Source organism: Procambarus clarkii, chromosome 71 (assembly GCF_040958095.1).
Source record: "Procambarus clarkii isolate CNS0578487 chromosome 71, FALCON_Pclarkii_2.0, whole genome shotgun sequence".
Taxonomy (NCBI): domain Eukaryota; kingdom Metazoa; phylum Arthropoda; class Malacostraca; order Decapoda; family Cambaridae; genus Procambarus; species Procambarus clarkii.
Window position 1 is genome coordinate 11,849,056 of NC_091220.1, and position 15,912 is coordinate 11,864,967.

The 15,912-nt window shown below is 49.9% G+C and overlaps 1 protein-coding gene across 1 annotated transcript in view; it reads right to left on the reverse strand.

The window, feature by feature from the left end:
- Positions 1-15,912, reverse strand: part of LOC123745535 (hemocytin) — a 316,051-nt gene that overhangs the window by 64,311 nt on the left and 235,828 nt on the right. Inside the window, exons 69-75 of the mRNA XM_045726144.2 lie at positions 15,637-15,823; positions 15,407-15,512; positions 15,008-15,173; positions 14,427-14,602; positions 14,041-14,313; positions 12,970-13,149; positions 10,802-10,880 (exon numbers count right to left, since the gene is read on the reverse strand). Of these exons, the coding sequence (XP_045582100.2) occupies positions 10,802-10,880; positions 12,970-13,149; positions 14,041-14,313; positions 14,427-14,602; positions 15,008-15,173; positions 15,407-15,512; positions 15,637-15,823 (1,167 nt within the window). The remainder of the gene's footprint in view (positions 1-10,801; positions 10,881-12,969; positions 13,150-14,040; positions 14,314-14,426; positions 14,603-15,007; positions 15,174-15,406; positions 15,513-15,636; positions 15,824-15,912) is intronic.

Here is a 15,912-nt window from a genome sequence, read left to right on the forward strand (position 1 = left end):
CCTAATAACCCTGCGGACGACCTGAGAGACCCGAACCCGCGAACAGGGAAGAAGGGAAACCGGATCAACCCACAGCGCGTCCCCGGACACAGAAGCTGTGGCGCGCAAATAACGGCGAAGCGCCGCAACCGGACACAAAACATGATGCACCCCCGGCCTGACCAACCAAGCATCAACCACCCATGGACCCCTCCGGAACGCAGCAGTCTCATTCTTCGCCAGAAAAGAAGGAGACGGCTGCAAACGAACAAAACTATCACCACGACCAAAAGAGCAGAAACCCCTGCGCCGGAGGAGAGCATGAAGCTCCCCTACCCGACCCCCAGAGGCCAAAGCCAACAAGAAAAGTGCCTTGGAAAAACAATCCTGGACCGAAGGGGCCACAACGAAACGAGGAGATGAAAGGAAAGCGAGCACTCTGTCCAAAGACCAGGACGGCTCAGGCGACGCATGAGCAGGCCGGAGGTGAAACAATGCACGAGACAGCTTGCGAAACGGCGCAGACGTAACATCGATACCGAAAGCAAGCTGAAGCGGCTCCGCCAGCGCCGCACGATACGAAGCGACAGTGTTAGGCATAAGATGACGGTCCTGAAACAACCACGAGAGGAAGGACAAGACCACCCGAACAGACAAGGAGCTAACACGACGAAGACGCAAAAAGAAACGGAAGGACCGCCAGGAAACTTCATACTGCCGCCGAGAAGAAGCCCTCAGGTGGGACACCAACAAGGAGGCCACCTGATCACCATAGAGCTGATGATAGACTCGAGTCAAAAAAACCATACGCGAAGACTCGAGGAGAAGATCGAACCAGCTACGTGACGTACCGGCCCGATCTGCTGAAAGAGGCGGAGCCGCGGGAAAACCCTCGGGTTCGGACACCGAGCAACCAGCGCCTGAAACCAAGGCTGGGCCGGCCACCAAGGGGCCAGAAGGACAACCCTCCCCCGGTAAGTCTCTAAGCGAGTCAGGACCTGGAGCAACAGCCGAACTGGGGGAAAGAGGTACAGGAACCCCCACCTCGACCAGTCGAGCCGAAAGGCATCGACCCCGACGGCCTCGCAATCGGGGAAGGGCGCCGCATAAACGGGAAGACGCCGCGACCACGCCGACGCGAAGAGGTCCACCTCGGGGCGCCCGAACGTCTGGCAAAGCCAACGGAAGGACTCGTCGTCGACCGTCCACTCCGTGGAGAGGGGAACGAAGCGAGACAGGGCGTCGGCCAAGACGTTGGACACGCCCCGTACGTGAACCGCCAGGAGAGCCAAACCCCGAGAACTCAGCAGACGAGTCACCCGAAGCGACCAACCCCAAAGAGACAAGGACCGCATCGAACCCCCGCGGTTCAGGCAATGAACCACCGGAGAGCAGTCCGAATGGAGCCGAATCGTCGATCCGCGGGCCACCCGAATCCTCCCCAGAGCAAACCACACTGCCGCGAACTCCCGCACCGTACTGTGAGCTCGACGGAAGGACGGATCCCAACGCCCCTGGCCGGCCTGGTGAGCACTGGTCACAAAACCCCAGCCGAGAGACGACGCATCCGCGTACACATCGAGCGAGGGCTCGGGTAGGCGCCAAGGCACTGAACCCCGAAAAACCCGAAGAGGAAGCCGGTGACGCAGCAACCGACGCAAGTCCCCCGGGGGTCGAACTCTGCGATCGCGAGAGAGGCGGAAGGGAGAACCCCGAAGGAACCAGAACAGCCGTCGAAGCCAAACCCGACCCGGCGGGTAGACCACCATCGCGAAGTTCAGGCTCCCGCACAGCCCCTCGAGCAACCGCCGGGTGACCCGAGGGCCCTCCAGAAACAGACGAAGGCGGGACCGCAGCCGCAGGAGAGACTCCGGAGGGAGAGACCAGGAGGCGGTCCGAGAGTCCCACACGAGACCCAGCCAAGTCCGAACCTGAGAGGGAACCAGATGGGACTTCCTCCAGTTCACCAAGAACCCGAACCCGGCGAGCTGGGAAAGAACCAAATCCCTGGCTAGCAAGCAAGCGGACTGGCTGGGAGCCCAAACCAGCCAGTCGTCGAGGTAGGCCAACACCCGAACACCTAGGAGACGCAAACGAGCCACCACAACCCGTGTAAGGCGTGTGAACACGCGAGGTGCCAGGTTCAACCCGAACGGGAGACAACGAAAGCGGTAACTCAGACGCCCCACTACAAAACCGAGCCAGTCCCTGAACCGCGGATGAATCGGGACATGCCAATAAGCGTCCCGGAGGTCCAGGGACACCATCCAAGCACCCGGCTCCAAGAGGAGCCGAACCTGAGACAGCGTAGGCATCCGAAAGGAGGGGCAATGAACCCAGGGGTTCAGACGGGACAAGTCCAGAATGAACCGCAGGTCCGCGCAGTCCCGTTTCGGAACCGGAAACAGACGGGAAACCCATCTGAGGGACGACGTCGTTTCGACGACGCCCAAGCGTACCCACTCCAAGACGACTCGACAGAGCGCAGGGGAAGAAGCCTGCCCCGCCAGCCCCGACCCCCCAAAGGGGGGAGGGGCCACCCAACGCCACCGCAGGCCGCGAGACACGACCCGAAAGGCCCACGAATCGTGGGACCAGGCGCGGGCGAACAGCGCAAGCCGCCCCCCCATCGCCCCGTCAAAGGGGCAAACCGCGAAAGGGCCGGCGACCCTTACGAGACCCAGAACCCCGCACAGCGCGAACACCGCGCCGACCAGACGAGGGAGGGTCCGCAGGAGGAGCCAACCCCAAACCTGACACCAGAGGCCTACCACGACGAGAGGAACCCCGAGCCCTGGCACGACCTTTCCGGGAAGACCCACCCCGGGACCCCCGGAAAACCAACAAGTCCGACATCGGACGACAAGCCGCCGACGCAGCCTGAATAAACTGCGCCACGGCCGACTCCCCAAACAGGAGAGGACAAAAAGGTGAAGAACGCCTAAGAGCCAGAGCCCAAGCAGATTCCACGGAGGAACCCAGCACCGCCTGCCGACACGCGAGACGGGAAGCATAGAACAGGGAAACCGCATCCCGCAAAATCGGCGTGAACAGCTTCAACAAGGCAGCCGACGAACGCGCAGCCGAGGACAAGGTGCCGGACCCCGGGACGGACCCAAGCGTCCCCACATCCTCCACGAGCCAATCCGAAGACAGCTCCAGGAGGGAAAAGAACCGCAAGGCCGAACACAAAAGGCCCCGAGCGCGCAAGTCCTCCGCCACGAGCGCCGCCGAAAGGGAGGGAACCTGCACATGGAGCTGAATAACGCCCACATCGCGGGGAAGGGCAGGGGCAAACAAGCACTCATTCAGGTACTCAAGGTCACCCCCCAGGAAAACCTGAAGCACCGTGGAAGCTTCCCGCCACTCCAGCGTGCGGGAACGACAGAAGGAATGCCAGGAATCCAGACCAAACAAGGGGCAGTCTGCTAGCCAGGATGACTCCGGAACCTCGTAACGGAGCCAGAAAGGGAACGAAGTCCCAAACCTGAACGTGGACGGATCCATTTCCGAGGCATAATCCGGGTCACGCAGGAGGTAAGCTGCAAAGGCCGCTCGCACCACACCAGGTTGGATGCGATAAGCCGAAAACCTCCGGAAGGACGGAACCGACGTACCCGGGGGAACACGGAACCGTACCCGGGGAGGGGCCGACACCAAATCCAACTCGTACGCAGAGGGGGGGAAAGAAAACCCCACTCCTTGTAACAATAAGCCCCGCTCAGTGGGAAGAAAAACCCAGGCGGGGTCCAGCGGGGCCCAAGGCCCCCAAGTCAGCCCCTCCCCAGCCTCGAGGTCCGTCACCACAGGACCCGAGGCCGAGTCCTCTCCCCAAGCCCCGACCCCACAAGACAAGGACGGAGCAGCCGGAAAAGCTGGAGGAAGGGGGGCCCACTGGTCAGACCCTGAAGCTTCGGCCGGGAGACAAGACTCGAATGCCTCTGCCGCCCCCCCGGAAGGGGCAACCCCCGAAGCTGCCCGAGTCTCGAGATCAAGTAACCCCTGCTCCGACCCCGAAACCCTCAGACGCTTCGGGGCCGGAAGCAGGGGCGGGGGACCAGAACGAACAGAAGGGGAAGGACGAGGAGGTGCGGACTGAACCAGGATCGAAGCGACCCCCACCCCCAAGTCCGGGTCTCGAAAAGCAAAGCGGGGCAGCCCCGGGGCATCCGGGGAAGCAACCAACCGAGCGCGTTGCAACAGACGAAACCTAGACTGCAACGCACGTGCCGCCTGTACCCGAATAGAATCATCAGAGGATTGGGTAAATTGAGTCACAAGCAAGCAGCAACACTCACAGGACTCAGGGTCGAAAGTATCACCGACCCAACAGGCAGCGTGGCAGAGGCAAAAACAATGAGGGTCACCCTGAGACAAGGGGACCGAGCAACCCTCAAACTCGCACACAGCGAGTGGGGACCCCGGGGTCACATCCATCGGACCCACGCGCCCCCTAGGGGATTCCCAGGGTCCTGAGCGTTTACTTTAAGAGGACTCGCGCTCAGGTAGTCCCAGGCAGGGTGCTGCAAACCGGCGCCCAAAACTACCAAGCAAACTTCTAAAGCTGAACCCCAGGGACGTGTACACTCACGGGGACCTAGCAGGGGGCGCCACCGAGGAGAACAGTGGAAGGGCAAAAACAAACTGAATAAAATGACAGAACCCCCCACCAGGCAAAAACAAAAAGAAAAACAAAACCCCGCAAGAGGACAGCGAACCCCAAGGAACAGAGCCGGCCGCGATGTCGGGAATTACAAGCTGAGCAGCACCCTGCGCCCCTACCAGTGCAAACTGCCTCTTACCCGCCGGTAACAAGGGAGAACAGAACACCCAAGAGCCCAACAGGCGGCCGAAAAACCGAAAGGTAAAACGGACCAGCAGAGGCAGACCCCGAGGAGCCTGTGGAAGGTGGCCCCAAGCCCCAAGGGCAGTACTTACAGGGCACCTAGGGAAGGCAGCCCTAGGCGCATGCAGCCCGAGTACTGAAGATAACTCCTGGCTCTCGCACCCACAAAACTAACACCACACTCAAAGCACAGTGCAGTAACGACACCGGAGCCAGAGCACACGACCATCGCCTATAGCATCAGCCTTAAGAACTGAGGTGTGGGTAGCCGGCGCGGGGGGTCTGGGGCTCCCCCTTCCCCCTCCCGGGGAGGGGGGAGCTGCGCAGACAGCGGCGCGGCAGTGTGTGACGTCACACTAATTTGCTTGTTTTCGGTTGGGGAGTTCTATCCACTAGTTCGGTATTAGGTAGCAATTTTAACCAGAATAGGGGTTTGTTTTGGGGCGCTTACCTTTCTGGGTGCCTGTTCCGGTCGATGGCAGACATAGAATGCTTCCAACTACACAGGGGCTTCTATAGGCCATTGCTCCCCTTGCCTCTCTGAGGGGGCCCGGTTCTGGCCGTGGTCCCCGGTAGGCCTAAGAACTCCATACACATGACTGATGCCAAAGTCTGACATTAGCATATCAGCCTGGGATAGCTCCGGGGAGCCGACGGGGCTCCCCCCAGAAATAAGTGAATATTTATCATTTCACCGGGTGAGGGTGTTCTGCAAGGCTGCATCTGGCACTTGTCAATACCTGGTGCTCGACTTCACTGACACTTCCTGTTTTATCCCTCGGTGTTCCACCGATTGTTTTACTACTTGTTTTTCTTTATTTACATCCCGAGAGCTAATATATCTATATATGCATCATACAGGTAAATCCCAGAAAATAATTGTTTAAATCGTCATATGCCAATAACCACATTCCCCTAGTAACATTCACGACAATAATCCCATTCCTACCATGAAATGGAAACAGGATTTTTCTCATGGGTTAAGGTAAACTCCATTACATTCACATAGACCTATTACATCCATATTTGCATCATACATGGAAAACCCAGACAATAATTGTTTAAATCTTTATATGATGATTGACCTGGTTGACCTGAGGAACCAGACTGTGACTCGTACGTCAGGCTGTGAGCAGCCTGACGTACGAGTCACATCCAACAGCTCGGTTGACCAGTCCAGCAATAAGGAGGCCTGGTCGAGGACCAGACTGCGGGGACGCTAAGCCCCGAAAACACCTCAAGGTAACCTCAAGGTCAAGGTAAGGGATGATAACTGCATTACCCTGTGAATCACCAATTGACGAAGACCACAGCCTATGGGTTAACCTTTCAACTGCGTATCACAACTAGGGTTGTTTCATCGAAGGTGTGCAACACAATCCGTTTTTTGTGGGGAGCCCCTACGGCTCCCTGGAGTTTATCGGGCTAATGTATGTTATATTAGACCGGGATATTAGCTAAGGAGTTCAGACCTACCAGGGACCAGCACCAGAACCTGGCCCCTTCAGAGAGGTTTCAGGGAGCAATGGCCCTGGAAAACCCCTTTGTGGTTTGAGTTTTCTTTATCTGTAATCGACCAGGGTTAGGCACCCAGAAAGGTAGGCATAACAAAACAAACCCCACATGGTAAAAAAACTAAAACAAAAAACCAAACATAGAGGTAGAAACTCCCTACAATCTCAAGGAAACAAGCAAACATCACACTTTACTGCCGTGCCAATTGTCCGCAGCAGCCCTCCCCGCCCCGGACCTCACCGCGCTGGCTGCCTAGCATCAGTTCGTAAGCTAATGTCAACTGGGATAGATGCTTCTCTGGCCTCAGTTTCCTAGGAGGTGTTTGCCTTGTGTGACGTTCACTGCCGTGTGTTGTGTTGTGCGGTGGCCAGGTGTTCCTTATCAGCATCAGGTCTGCATGCACTTAGGGGCTTCCTTCCTAAGCACCCTGTGAGTACTGCCCCTGCGTGATAGGGTTATCTTCCCTGGGGCGTTCAGGAACCATTCCCATAGAGGTTCTTGCTGCTCGGCACTTGCCTTACCCTTGGGGCCAGCTGGTTCTTGGGGCCCTTGTTTGGCCCTGGGTAGGGACTGGTATTGTGCTGGTTAGGGCATCAAGGTGTTGCGCGACCTGCCACCTAAGCGGCGACTGGTTCCTGTTGCCTCTGGAGACCGTGTACTTTTTGCTGGGTTTTTCTTTTGTTTTTATTTTCATTTGCCTGGTAGGGGTCTGCCCAGTGTGGCTATAGTTCCACTGGTAGTGTTTGGCGGCCCTCTGCTAGGCCCCCCGTGATTGTACACGTCGCAGGGGTTTTCAGTGTTGTCCTCTAACCCCTTGTTATTTTTGGGTTTCTTAACCGGTTAGCAACACCTTGCACGGGCTTCCTGTAGTTGTTACCCCTACAGCCCTGGAAACCCCTTTCGGGGTTCGGTGGACCATTGAATGTGCCTTCCGGGTTCCAACCCGACTTGTACGGGATCGTTGGTTGCTGTGCCCTTGTCTCCAGGTGACAGTCACCACTTTTACCTCTGTCATGCTGCCTGGTGGGTCACTGACATCTTGACCCAGAGTCTTGCGAGAGATGTTCTCGGCTTGTTCTCAAGTACTCTCCTGATGTTATTACTGTTCAGAAAATAGGCGGCATCCGTGTTGCAAGCTAGGTTAGGTTGCTGCAACACGCTAGGTTGGTTTCCCACTCAGATGCTCCGGGGCCGCCCCGTTTTGGTTAGGTATTGTTCGCCCCTTTCCCTCCCTGTTCCCGGCTCCGAACCATTTGCGGGTTTCGGGGTCGGGGCACCAACCGCAAACGCCTCGCAGGCGGATAAGGGCGCCACATACAATGGGCGACACCTAGACCACGCCGACTCGAAGACGTCCATGGCCAGGAGTCCATATGTCCTTCAGAGCCAACGAAACAAGTTGGCGATGACTGGCCAATCCACTAACACAAGAATGAACAGAGACAGGCTGTTTGCCAGGACTTAGGATACACCCCGGACATGAACCTCATGGTTAGCCAAACCCCAAGAATCCAGCAAACAAGCCACTCGAAGGGACCAACCCCAAAGGCAAACACCTAAGAGAAACCCTGTGGTTCAGGCAAAGAGCCGCCAGAGAACAGTCCGAATGGAGCTGAATGGTTGAACACCGAGTGATCAGAACCCTCCGAAGCGCAAACCAGACAGCCACGAACTCTCGAACTGTGCTGTGAGCCCGACGGAAGGGCAGACCCCACCGTCCCTGGCTGGCCTGGTGAACACTGGTCACAAAGCCCCAGCCGAAAGACGACATGTCCGTGAACACATCAGGCGAAAGCTCGGGATGGTGTCAAGGCACCGAACCCCGAGAACCACGAAGAAGCAGCCTGCAACGCAGCAACTGACACAAGGCCCCCGGAGGATGAACCCAACAATCGCGAGAGAGGCGGAAGGGACGTCCCCGAAGGAACCAAAACAGTCGCCGAAGCTAAACCCGACCTGGCGGGTAGACCAGCATGGCGAAGTTCAGACTCTCGCACAACTGCTCGAGCAACCGCCGAGTGACCCGAGACCCCCTCAGAAACAGCCGACATTGGGACCGCAGCAGCAGCAACGCCTTTGGAGGGAGCAAAGAAGCGGTCTGAAAATCCCACACAAGACCCAGCAAGGTCCGAACCTGGGACGGAACCAGATGGAGCTTCCTCCAGTTTACCAGGAACTTGAACCTGGTGAGCTGGGAAAGAACCATATCCCTGGCGAACAGACAAGCTGGCTGACTGGGAGCCCAATCCAGCCAGTCGTCGAGGTAGGCCAAAACCCGAATCCCTAGCAGATGCAGATGGGTCATCACAACCCGGGTAAGATACTTAAAAACGTGAGGTGCCAGATTCAAGCCAAAAGAGAGGCAACGAAAGCGGTACGCCTGATGCCCCACCACAAAACCTAACCAGTCCCTGAACCCCGGATGAATAGGAATGTGCCAATAAGCGTCCTTGAGGTCCAGGGACTCCATCCAGGCATCCGGCTCCAACAGAAGCCGGACCTGAGACAGAGTAGTCATCCGAAAGGAGGGGCAAGGAATCCAGGGGTTCAGACGGGACAAGTCCAGAATGAACCTCAGACCCGCACAGTCCCATTTCAGCACTGGAAACGGCACAGTGCCAGTGCCGAGAAACGGGGTCATTTTGACAATGCCCAAGCGTACCCACTCCAAGATGACTTGATGAAGCGCAGGAGAAGCAACCTGCCCTGCTAACCCCGAACCCCCAAAAGGAGGACGAGCCGTCCAATGCCACTGCAGGCCGGATGACACGACCGAAAAGGCCCAAAAATCGTGGGACCAAGCATGGGCAAAGAAAGCGAGCCTCTTCCCTTTCACCCCATCAACAGGGCGAACCGCAAAAGGGCAGATGCCTCTTATGAGAAACCAAATGTCGAACAGGGCGATTACTGCGCCGACCAGACGACGCCGGCACCGAAGACAACGTCGGCTCAGAAACTGGCACCAATGGCCCACCTCGACCACCGGAACCCTGAACCCTGGCACGACCCCTCCGAGATGGCCGAGAACGACCGCCCCGGAGAAGCAACAAGTCCGACATAAGACGACAACTAGACGAAGCCGCTTGCAAAAACTGCGGAACCGCAGCCTCTGCAAACAGCAATGGACAAAACGGAAATGAAAACCCAAGAGCCAGAGCCTAAGCGGATTCCAAAGAGATTGCAGTAAAGTGTGATGTTTGCTCGTTTCCTTGGGATAGTAGGGATTTTTCTACCTCTCTGTTCGTTATTTTGTTTTAGTTTCTTACCATTTGGGGTTTGTTTTGTTATGCCTACCTTTCTGGGTGCCTAGCCCTGGTCAATGGCAGACAAGGAAAAAACCCAACCACAAGGGGGTTTTTCAGGGTCATTGCTCCCTGAAACCTCTCTGAAGGGGGTAAGGTTCTGGCACTTGTTCATGGTAGGTCTAAACTCCATAGCTAATGTCCCGGTCTAATATAACATACATTAGCCCGATAAGCTCCAGGGAGCCATAGGGGATCCCCACAGAAAAGCTGCCAAAGATTGAGAAAAGATGTATAGGTTTGTAAGTGCTTGTGTAAGTGCTTCGTGAATCTGGCCCCTGCTATATGGTTAATGCCCCTGGTTCCAGTCAGTCATGTGTTGTTTTGAGCTATGTCTTCTGAAGTAGATTCTCTTCTTCATCCTAGTGCATGCTGCCTCTTCTACTCCTCCCCAGTAAGTCCCATATTTGTTCTCTATGGTTAGTTATCTTCAAGGAACCATTTGGTGCTACCTAGAAACCCAGCATTGAATGTAATGAAATGCCTCTTTCTGGATGAGCCTCAGTGGTCCCTGACTACCTCCATCCCTCCTGCTAGGTTTGTTGATTCAACGGTTTACTGTTTATCAACTCCAGAAGTGACAAGTAATATGGCTGTATGGGGAAGCTAGGCTGCCTAGCGATACTATAGTACATTTGGTAATATGAGGTTCATGCTTATTTTGAATGTCTCCTGCTCTGTGTGAATCATTTGCAGAGATGTTTGCCATTTTAGATTTTGATCTTTGTTGATCCTCCAGTTGATTGTAAAGCTTCACTGACTTTGTCGATGCATTACTAGTGTGGTGGCAAATTGTCATGTGTTTCTGTACCTCTGTGAGGGGGGCCAGGTCTTGGCTCTGGTCCCCAGTATGCCAAACAAAACTCACACATCTGACTTGACCCACTTGTGTGATGCAGTCTCTGCAAGATAGCTTTAGGGAACCACTAGGGCTCATTGAGAAAGATGCATTTCATTAAATTCAACACCGGGTTTATATCTTGATAAAGTATCTATCCATGTAAGAATACAAATGTAAAATAACTTAAAAGCTCAGAATCAAACCATATACAGTAAATATGAACTCATTCTATCACCTCAAACATAGTAAACAAAAAATTATGCAAAGTGGATGACAAAGTAATGACATCAGTAAGACAAATACTGAAAGTATACATACTGCAAGCAAATTCTGGACATGTTTCTTCAGGATTAGTCTGATAAAATTCCTCATTTAATCCACAGATTGGCAATTCCATCTGCAAATTAAAAAAATGTGTAAGCACTTAAGTAAAAACAATGTAAAGGTGTTCTTTAAGTGCATTATACTGAATGTCAGCAGCAAAATAAAAACATTACCTATTAAATTTAAATATATTAATACAGATCAATGAAATAAAAGTGTAGTTAAAGGCAGTTTGCTATACTCTTTTCCCCAGCTTTGCTAATATCATTGCTATAATATTATGCTGTGTTTTTTATTAATTTTATTTATCTGTTTTATATATATGCGTAAATCACAAAGAAATTAACACTTGATGAACAATGTGACAATGTCAGACCACAAAAGAAGGATTAAGACAGGAATTTCCTTAATCCTAATTTTCCCTGCAATATGACCTGTCAAATTATTTAATAACCAGGTACCCATTCACTGTTGGGTAAACACAGGCACACAGCTAAGGATTGGCACTTAATCTTACCCAACCAGGATACGAATCCAGGCCAAATTACTCGTGAAGTGCCGGGCTAGTGTGTTATCACTATGCCACAGGACTGCACTGATATAATTTCTGGTGAGCTGATTGGCAAAAGGGGTGGAGAGTTAGGATAGCTGCCAGTGAGATATGTAGCAACACTGTGCTTTTCATGTTTCAATTTGCTTCTTTAAATTTGTTTTCAAAATGGGATAGTTTAGCTTTTCTTATATTGGTGTGTGTTGATGAATATCTTTTTGCAAATTCTTTTGTAACTACATCAATCTTGTGGATTTTTTTCATATTGATGTTTCTTGTTAATTGTTTTAAGCATGCCATTTGTGAACCAAAGGTTGCTAAATCTTTTGGCAGTTATTTATTTGGTGAGAAGAGGACAGTGTGTGTTGTAGAGGCTTAAGGTTTGGGTGAGAAAGATGTCAGTTAATGGATTTATGTCATGAGAATTAATTCAAATTTCCAGTTTATAATGCAAAGCAAATATATGAAGATGAGGAGTCACAATAACACAGCTGAAATATGTTGACCAAACCACACACTGGAAAGTGAAGGGACGACGACTGACGACAGGACGGACCGAAACATCGTCATCGTTTCACTTTCTGGTGTGTGGTTTGGTCAACAAATATATGTGGTTGTCAACTGCTGTTTCACTGTGTAGTCTGGAGGTTAATTTCTTGGTATCCAATGGTTTTGTCCATGTTTGCTATGAGAAAGGTAGGATAGTGATCAGTTGTTCTGTCAGCCAGAGTGAGGGGCTGTTAAAAGTATAAGAATGTGGAATTTTAAGGGAGAATATATATTTAACCTTTCAACTGCACATAACAGCCAGGGTTGTTTCATTGATGGTGAGCACAACAACCAGGTCTTTTTTGGTCTAAAATAAAATTGTAAACTCCTGTGGGTACAATGGGCTCACATCCTGTTCTTCAGGTCTCCAGTAATCAGATGCCTTCTTCAAAAAAATCATGGGCACCCATCCTGGGTGTGAAAGCCTCAGTACTAACACAGCAACCATGGGTAGCACACGTTGCTGCAGCTCACACCACTACTTGTGCGACACACCATCACTTGATAATACCTAAATAAATAAGTTTCTGCAATTATTACTGACTGACTGTTGCAGTAATAACTGATTGACTGACTGATGTTACTGACATAGAAGACTCTGATAGTGAAAAGATCATGTAAAACGCTCAAATAACAATAAACCCAATCCTGGAGAATATATTCCCAAAACAAAAACAGAAACAGCACACAGCCGTGGATTTTGCTTCTGCATTTCATGCAATGTGACCACAGGTTCATTTAGAAAATTAATAAATGTGAAAAATTAATCATATTCAGGATTTAATCACCAGGATTGTGACCAGTGATCATGAATCAGTGATGCCATTGAGGTGTTTCCTCACTCCACCACAGTCAAACATACAATAATTTTTTTGTTTAGTTCTCATGATCCGGAAACGTGTTCTAATAATATTTGAAAGAAAAATAATTTTTTTTTTTTTTTTTTTTTGCATACAACAGAAGAGTCACATGAAAAAGGTGCAATGTAGGAGTTAATGAAAATGAATACAAAAATCAGCAGAACATACCCTATCTTTAGTAACTATGATTACTGCCAACTTACCGGAGCACATGTTGAGACTTGTGGTTGAGATGTAGTGGTGGGGAAAGGTGTAGTGACCTGGACACAGGTATATTGTGGGCATGCTGATGACTCTGAACTCTGGATGTACATGATGCGGAGATCTGATGGGCATTCCACTGGTGGACACACAGTAGTTACAGAGATTGGTACACAGTCATACTGAAAAGTGAGGATTTAGATTAAATATTATTTATAATGACAACAATTTAAGAATATTTTATCTTTAAATAAATCAACAAAATTCCTAAACTTTTTGTGTGAGAGAGAGAGAGAAGGATAGGAGAGAAGTAACAGGAGAGGAGAAGGGGGAAGAAGGGGTATGTTGGAAGAGAAACTAGAGAGAGGGAAAAAGAGGGTCGAGGGAGAGAGGGGACAGACAGGAGGAGATGGGGGGCAGACGGAAGATGAGGGAGAGAGGGAGTAGACAGGAGAAGGAGAGAGGGAGGGAAGATAGGACAATGGTCGTCCCAGGAGGACTTCAAGGTCTGTAAACGTTCTAAACATTGATTGGAGAGCATCCCTTGTTGTAATGTGACGGGTACTCTCCAATGAACATTGTAACATGAGAGGTTTTCTCTCCATTGAATGTTTTAGAACATTTACAGACCTTGAAAAAGTCTTTCTAGGACAACCTTTGAAACGGGCACAATACTTCCTACTGCTGACTTAGCCACACCGACCAACAAACTTATTTAATTCATTTGGTGGCATATCCTTTAAAGCAATAATCTGAGCAATGATTTCCTTGCTTTGTTCCTTGGCAGGTGCCATAAGAATATAATAATGACGCTGTATGGCTCCAAAATGCCAGCGGACACCTTGACGTCATGTACCCAGTGCATATTTCTGTCTCAAATATTTCACACACAAGATTTATCATTCTTTTTTTGCCACAAGTACACACCAAGTGGCAAGTGCATGAGGTGGTTTCTCACCACCTCAAGCAGGGCAGGACATACTGTACTTTTGATGAATCCTGTATATATTTAATTAATACTTCTACAACACTAAAAAGTATAGCAGTTTTTATGTTATTAAGACATGATTTACCTGAGGACATAATTTTAAAAGTTCCTTGGAGTCAGCAAAGAAGATGTCATATCCCTCCATACAAACGGGAGGTTGGCAGGGTGCCGTGGGAGGTACTTCTGTCACACACTGGTACTGAGTGCAACCATCATCAGAGGTTTGTTGTGATAATTCATAGATGTAGTCTGATTCCTGGACAACATAGCCCTCTTGACAACTTGGAGGAGGGCATGTAGGCATCTCCATTGTTGTGACTGGAGGAATGCACTCATACTCTGGACACACGCCACCAAACTGTCAAAGAACTTATCTCAGATACATTGATGAAACAGAACTTGGGAAAATAATTTTATTGTGCATCATGTTATCCATGTTAATCACTAAAGAAGTTAGGTAGGGCTACAAACCTCGTTAGGAACTAGCACAAGGTTATAATAAGGTGGACAGAATGGAAGAGGGCAAGGTAGATGAGTGGTGACCTCTGGTGGTTCACATACGATGGTAGGGCACAAGCCCTTTGTTGCCCGCACCTTCGTCACCCAATGGTCAGGGCAATATGGTGTTGGACAGACATCAGGAATTTCTGACAAAACAAAACAAAAAAAGTGAAAGCAAGGTTCAACTGATCTCTGCTGAAGTTTTATCTATATGACAGTATACACAAAATCTACACACCAATAACAGTCACTTTTACATATAATTTATGAAACACCCGGCTTGTTGAAGGAGACTATGGACATATGAGTGATGGTGACATATCAGTAGTTGTAATAATTTAAGTTTAATTATTGCTATTTATCAAATAACTCTTCCCTATCATAATTCACACTGAATACATAAAGTTTTCAAGTCTCTACTCTCACTTAAAATGGTTTAAACAATACTACTGTGCACCAATACTGAATGTTTGTACACAATTGTAATAAAGAGCAGAGTTGTGATGTTAATTAATTAACTGTCATCATGAAATATAGCTTTACTCAGGTACCTGGTGTTGTTGTTGGACAATTAAGCTCATCATCTGGACACTCTTCAAGACCATTGCACCAAGAAGATTCATTTAAGCAGTAGTTACTGGAGGGGCAAAGTTTGCTTCCTGGAGGACATGGTTTACACACACACCCACAAGACGGAGTCGACACAGATTGCTGACCCTGGCACAGAGTACATAGTTATATACACTCTTATTCTGGTTTGGCAAACTTGGAAACACAATAATAGTCAAATTGTATGCAGTAGCCAGTAGGTTACTTAAGCTGAGAAAAATATATCCATAACAGAATAAACTGCTTCTAATAATTATAGATAAAGCAAAGTGAACCAGTGACTCATTGACATTTTTTTCAAATGAATACAAGGAAAAAAATACTGAACCAAATTTACTAACATCTTCACATGGCGGACATTCTTTCTTCATACACACGGTGTCTCCGCCTGTTATACATTCACACTCTTCACAGTCCTTTGTCACGAAGAGAGTTCCAATATTATATCTATAAAGGAAGATCATATTTTATTCCTTGCTTTAAATAAACCAATTAATAACTTATGATAAAACAGTTCTCATTTGCCTAATACCATTAGAGAAATTAATGAACAAAATAGCTTTCCTCTCACCTGTAACCATCTTCGAAGCAAGAGCACAACAATTTTGACACACAAGACTGGCCATCAAAATATTCTCCAGAATTACATGGAATACACTTGTCATAATACTCCTCTGGGAGGCCAGGGCAGGCAGAACAATAAGGTGGAGGTGGCTGTGTGGTTGTCAAAGCTGGAGCTGGCGTAGTGGTCACTTCAGCTGAAGAACACCAGTTAATAAGTTATTTTCAATATAAATTTTGTTTATTTATTACTTATAAATTATACTTCTCATGGACACTGAAAATA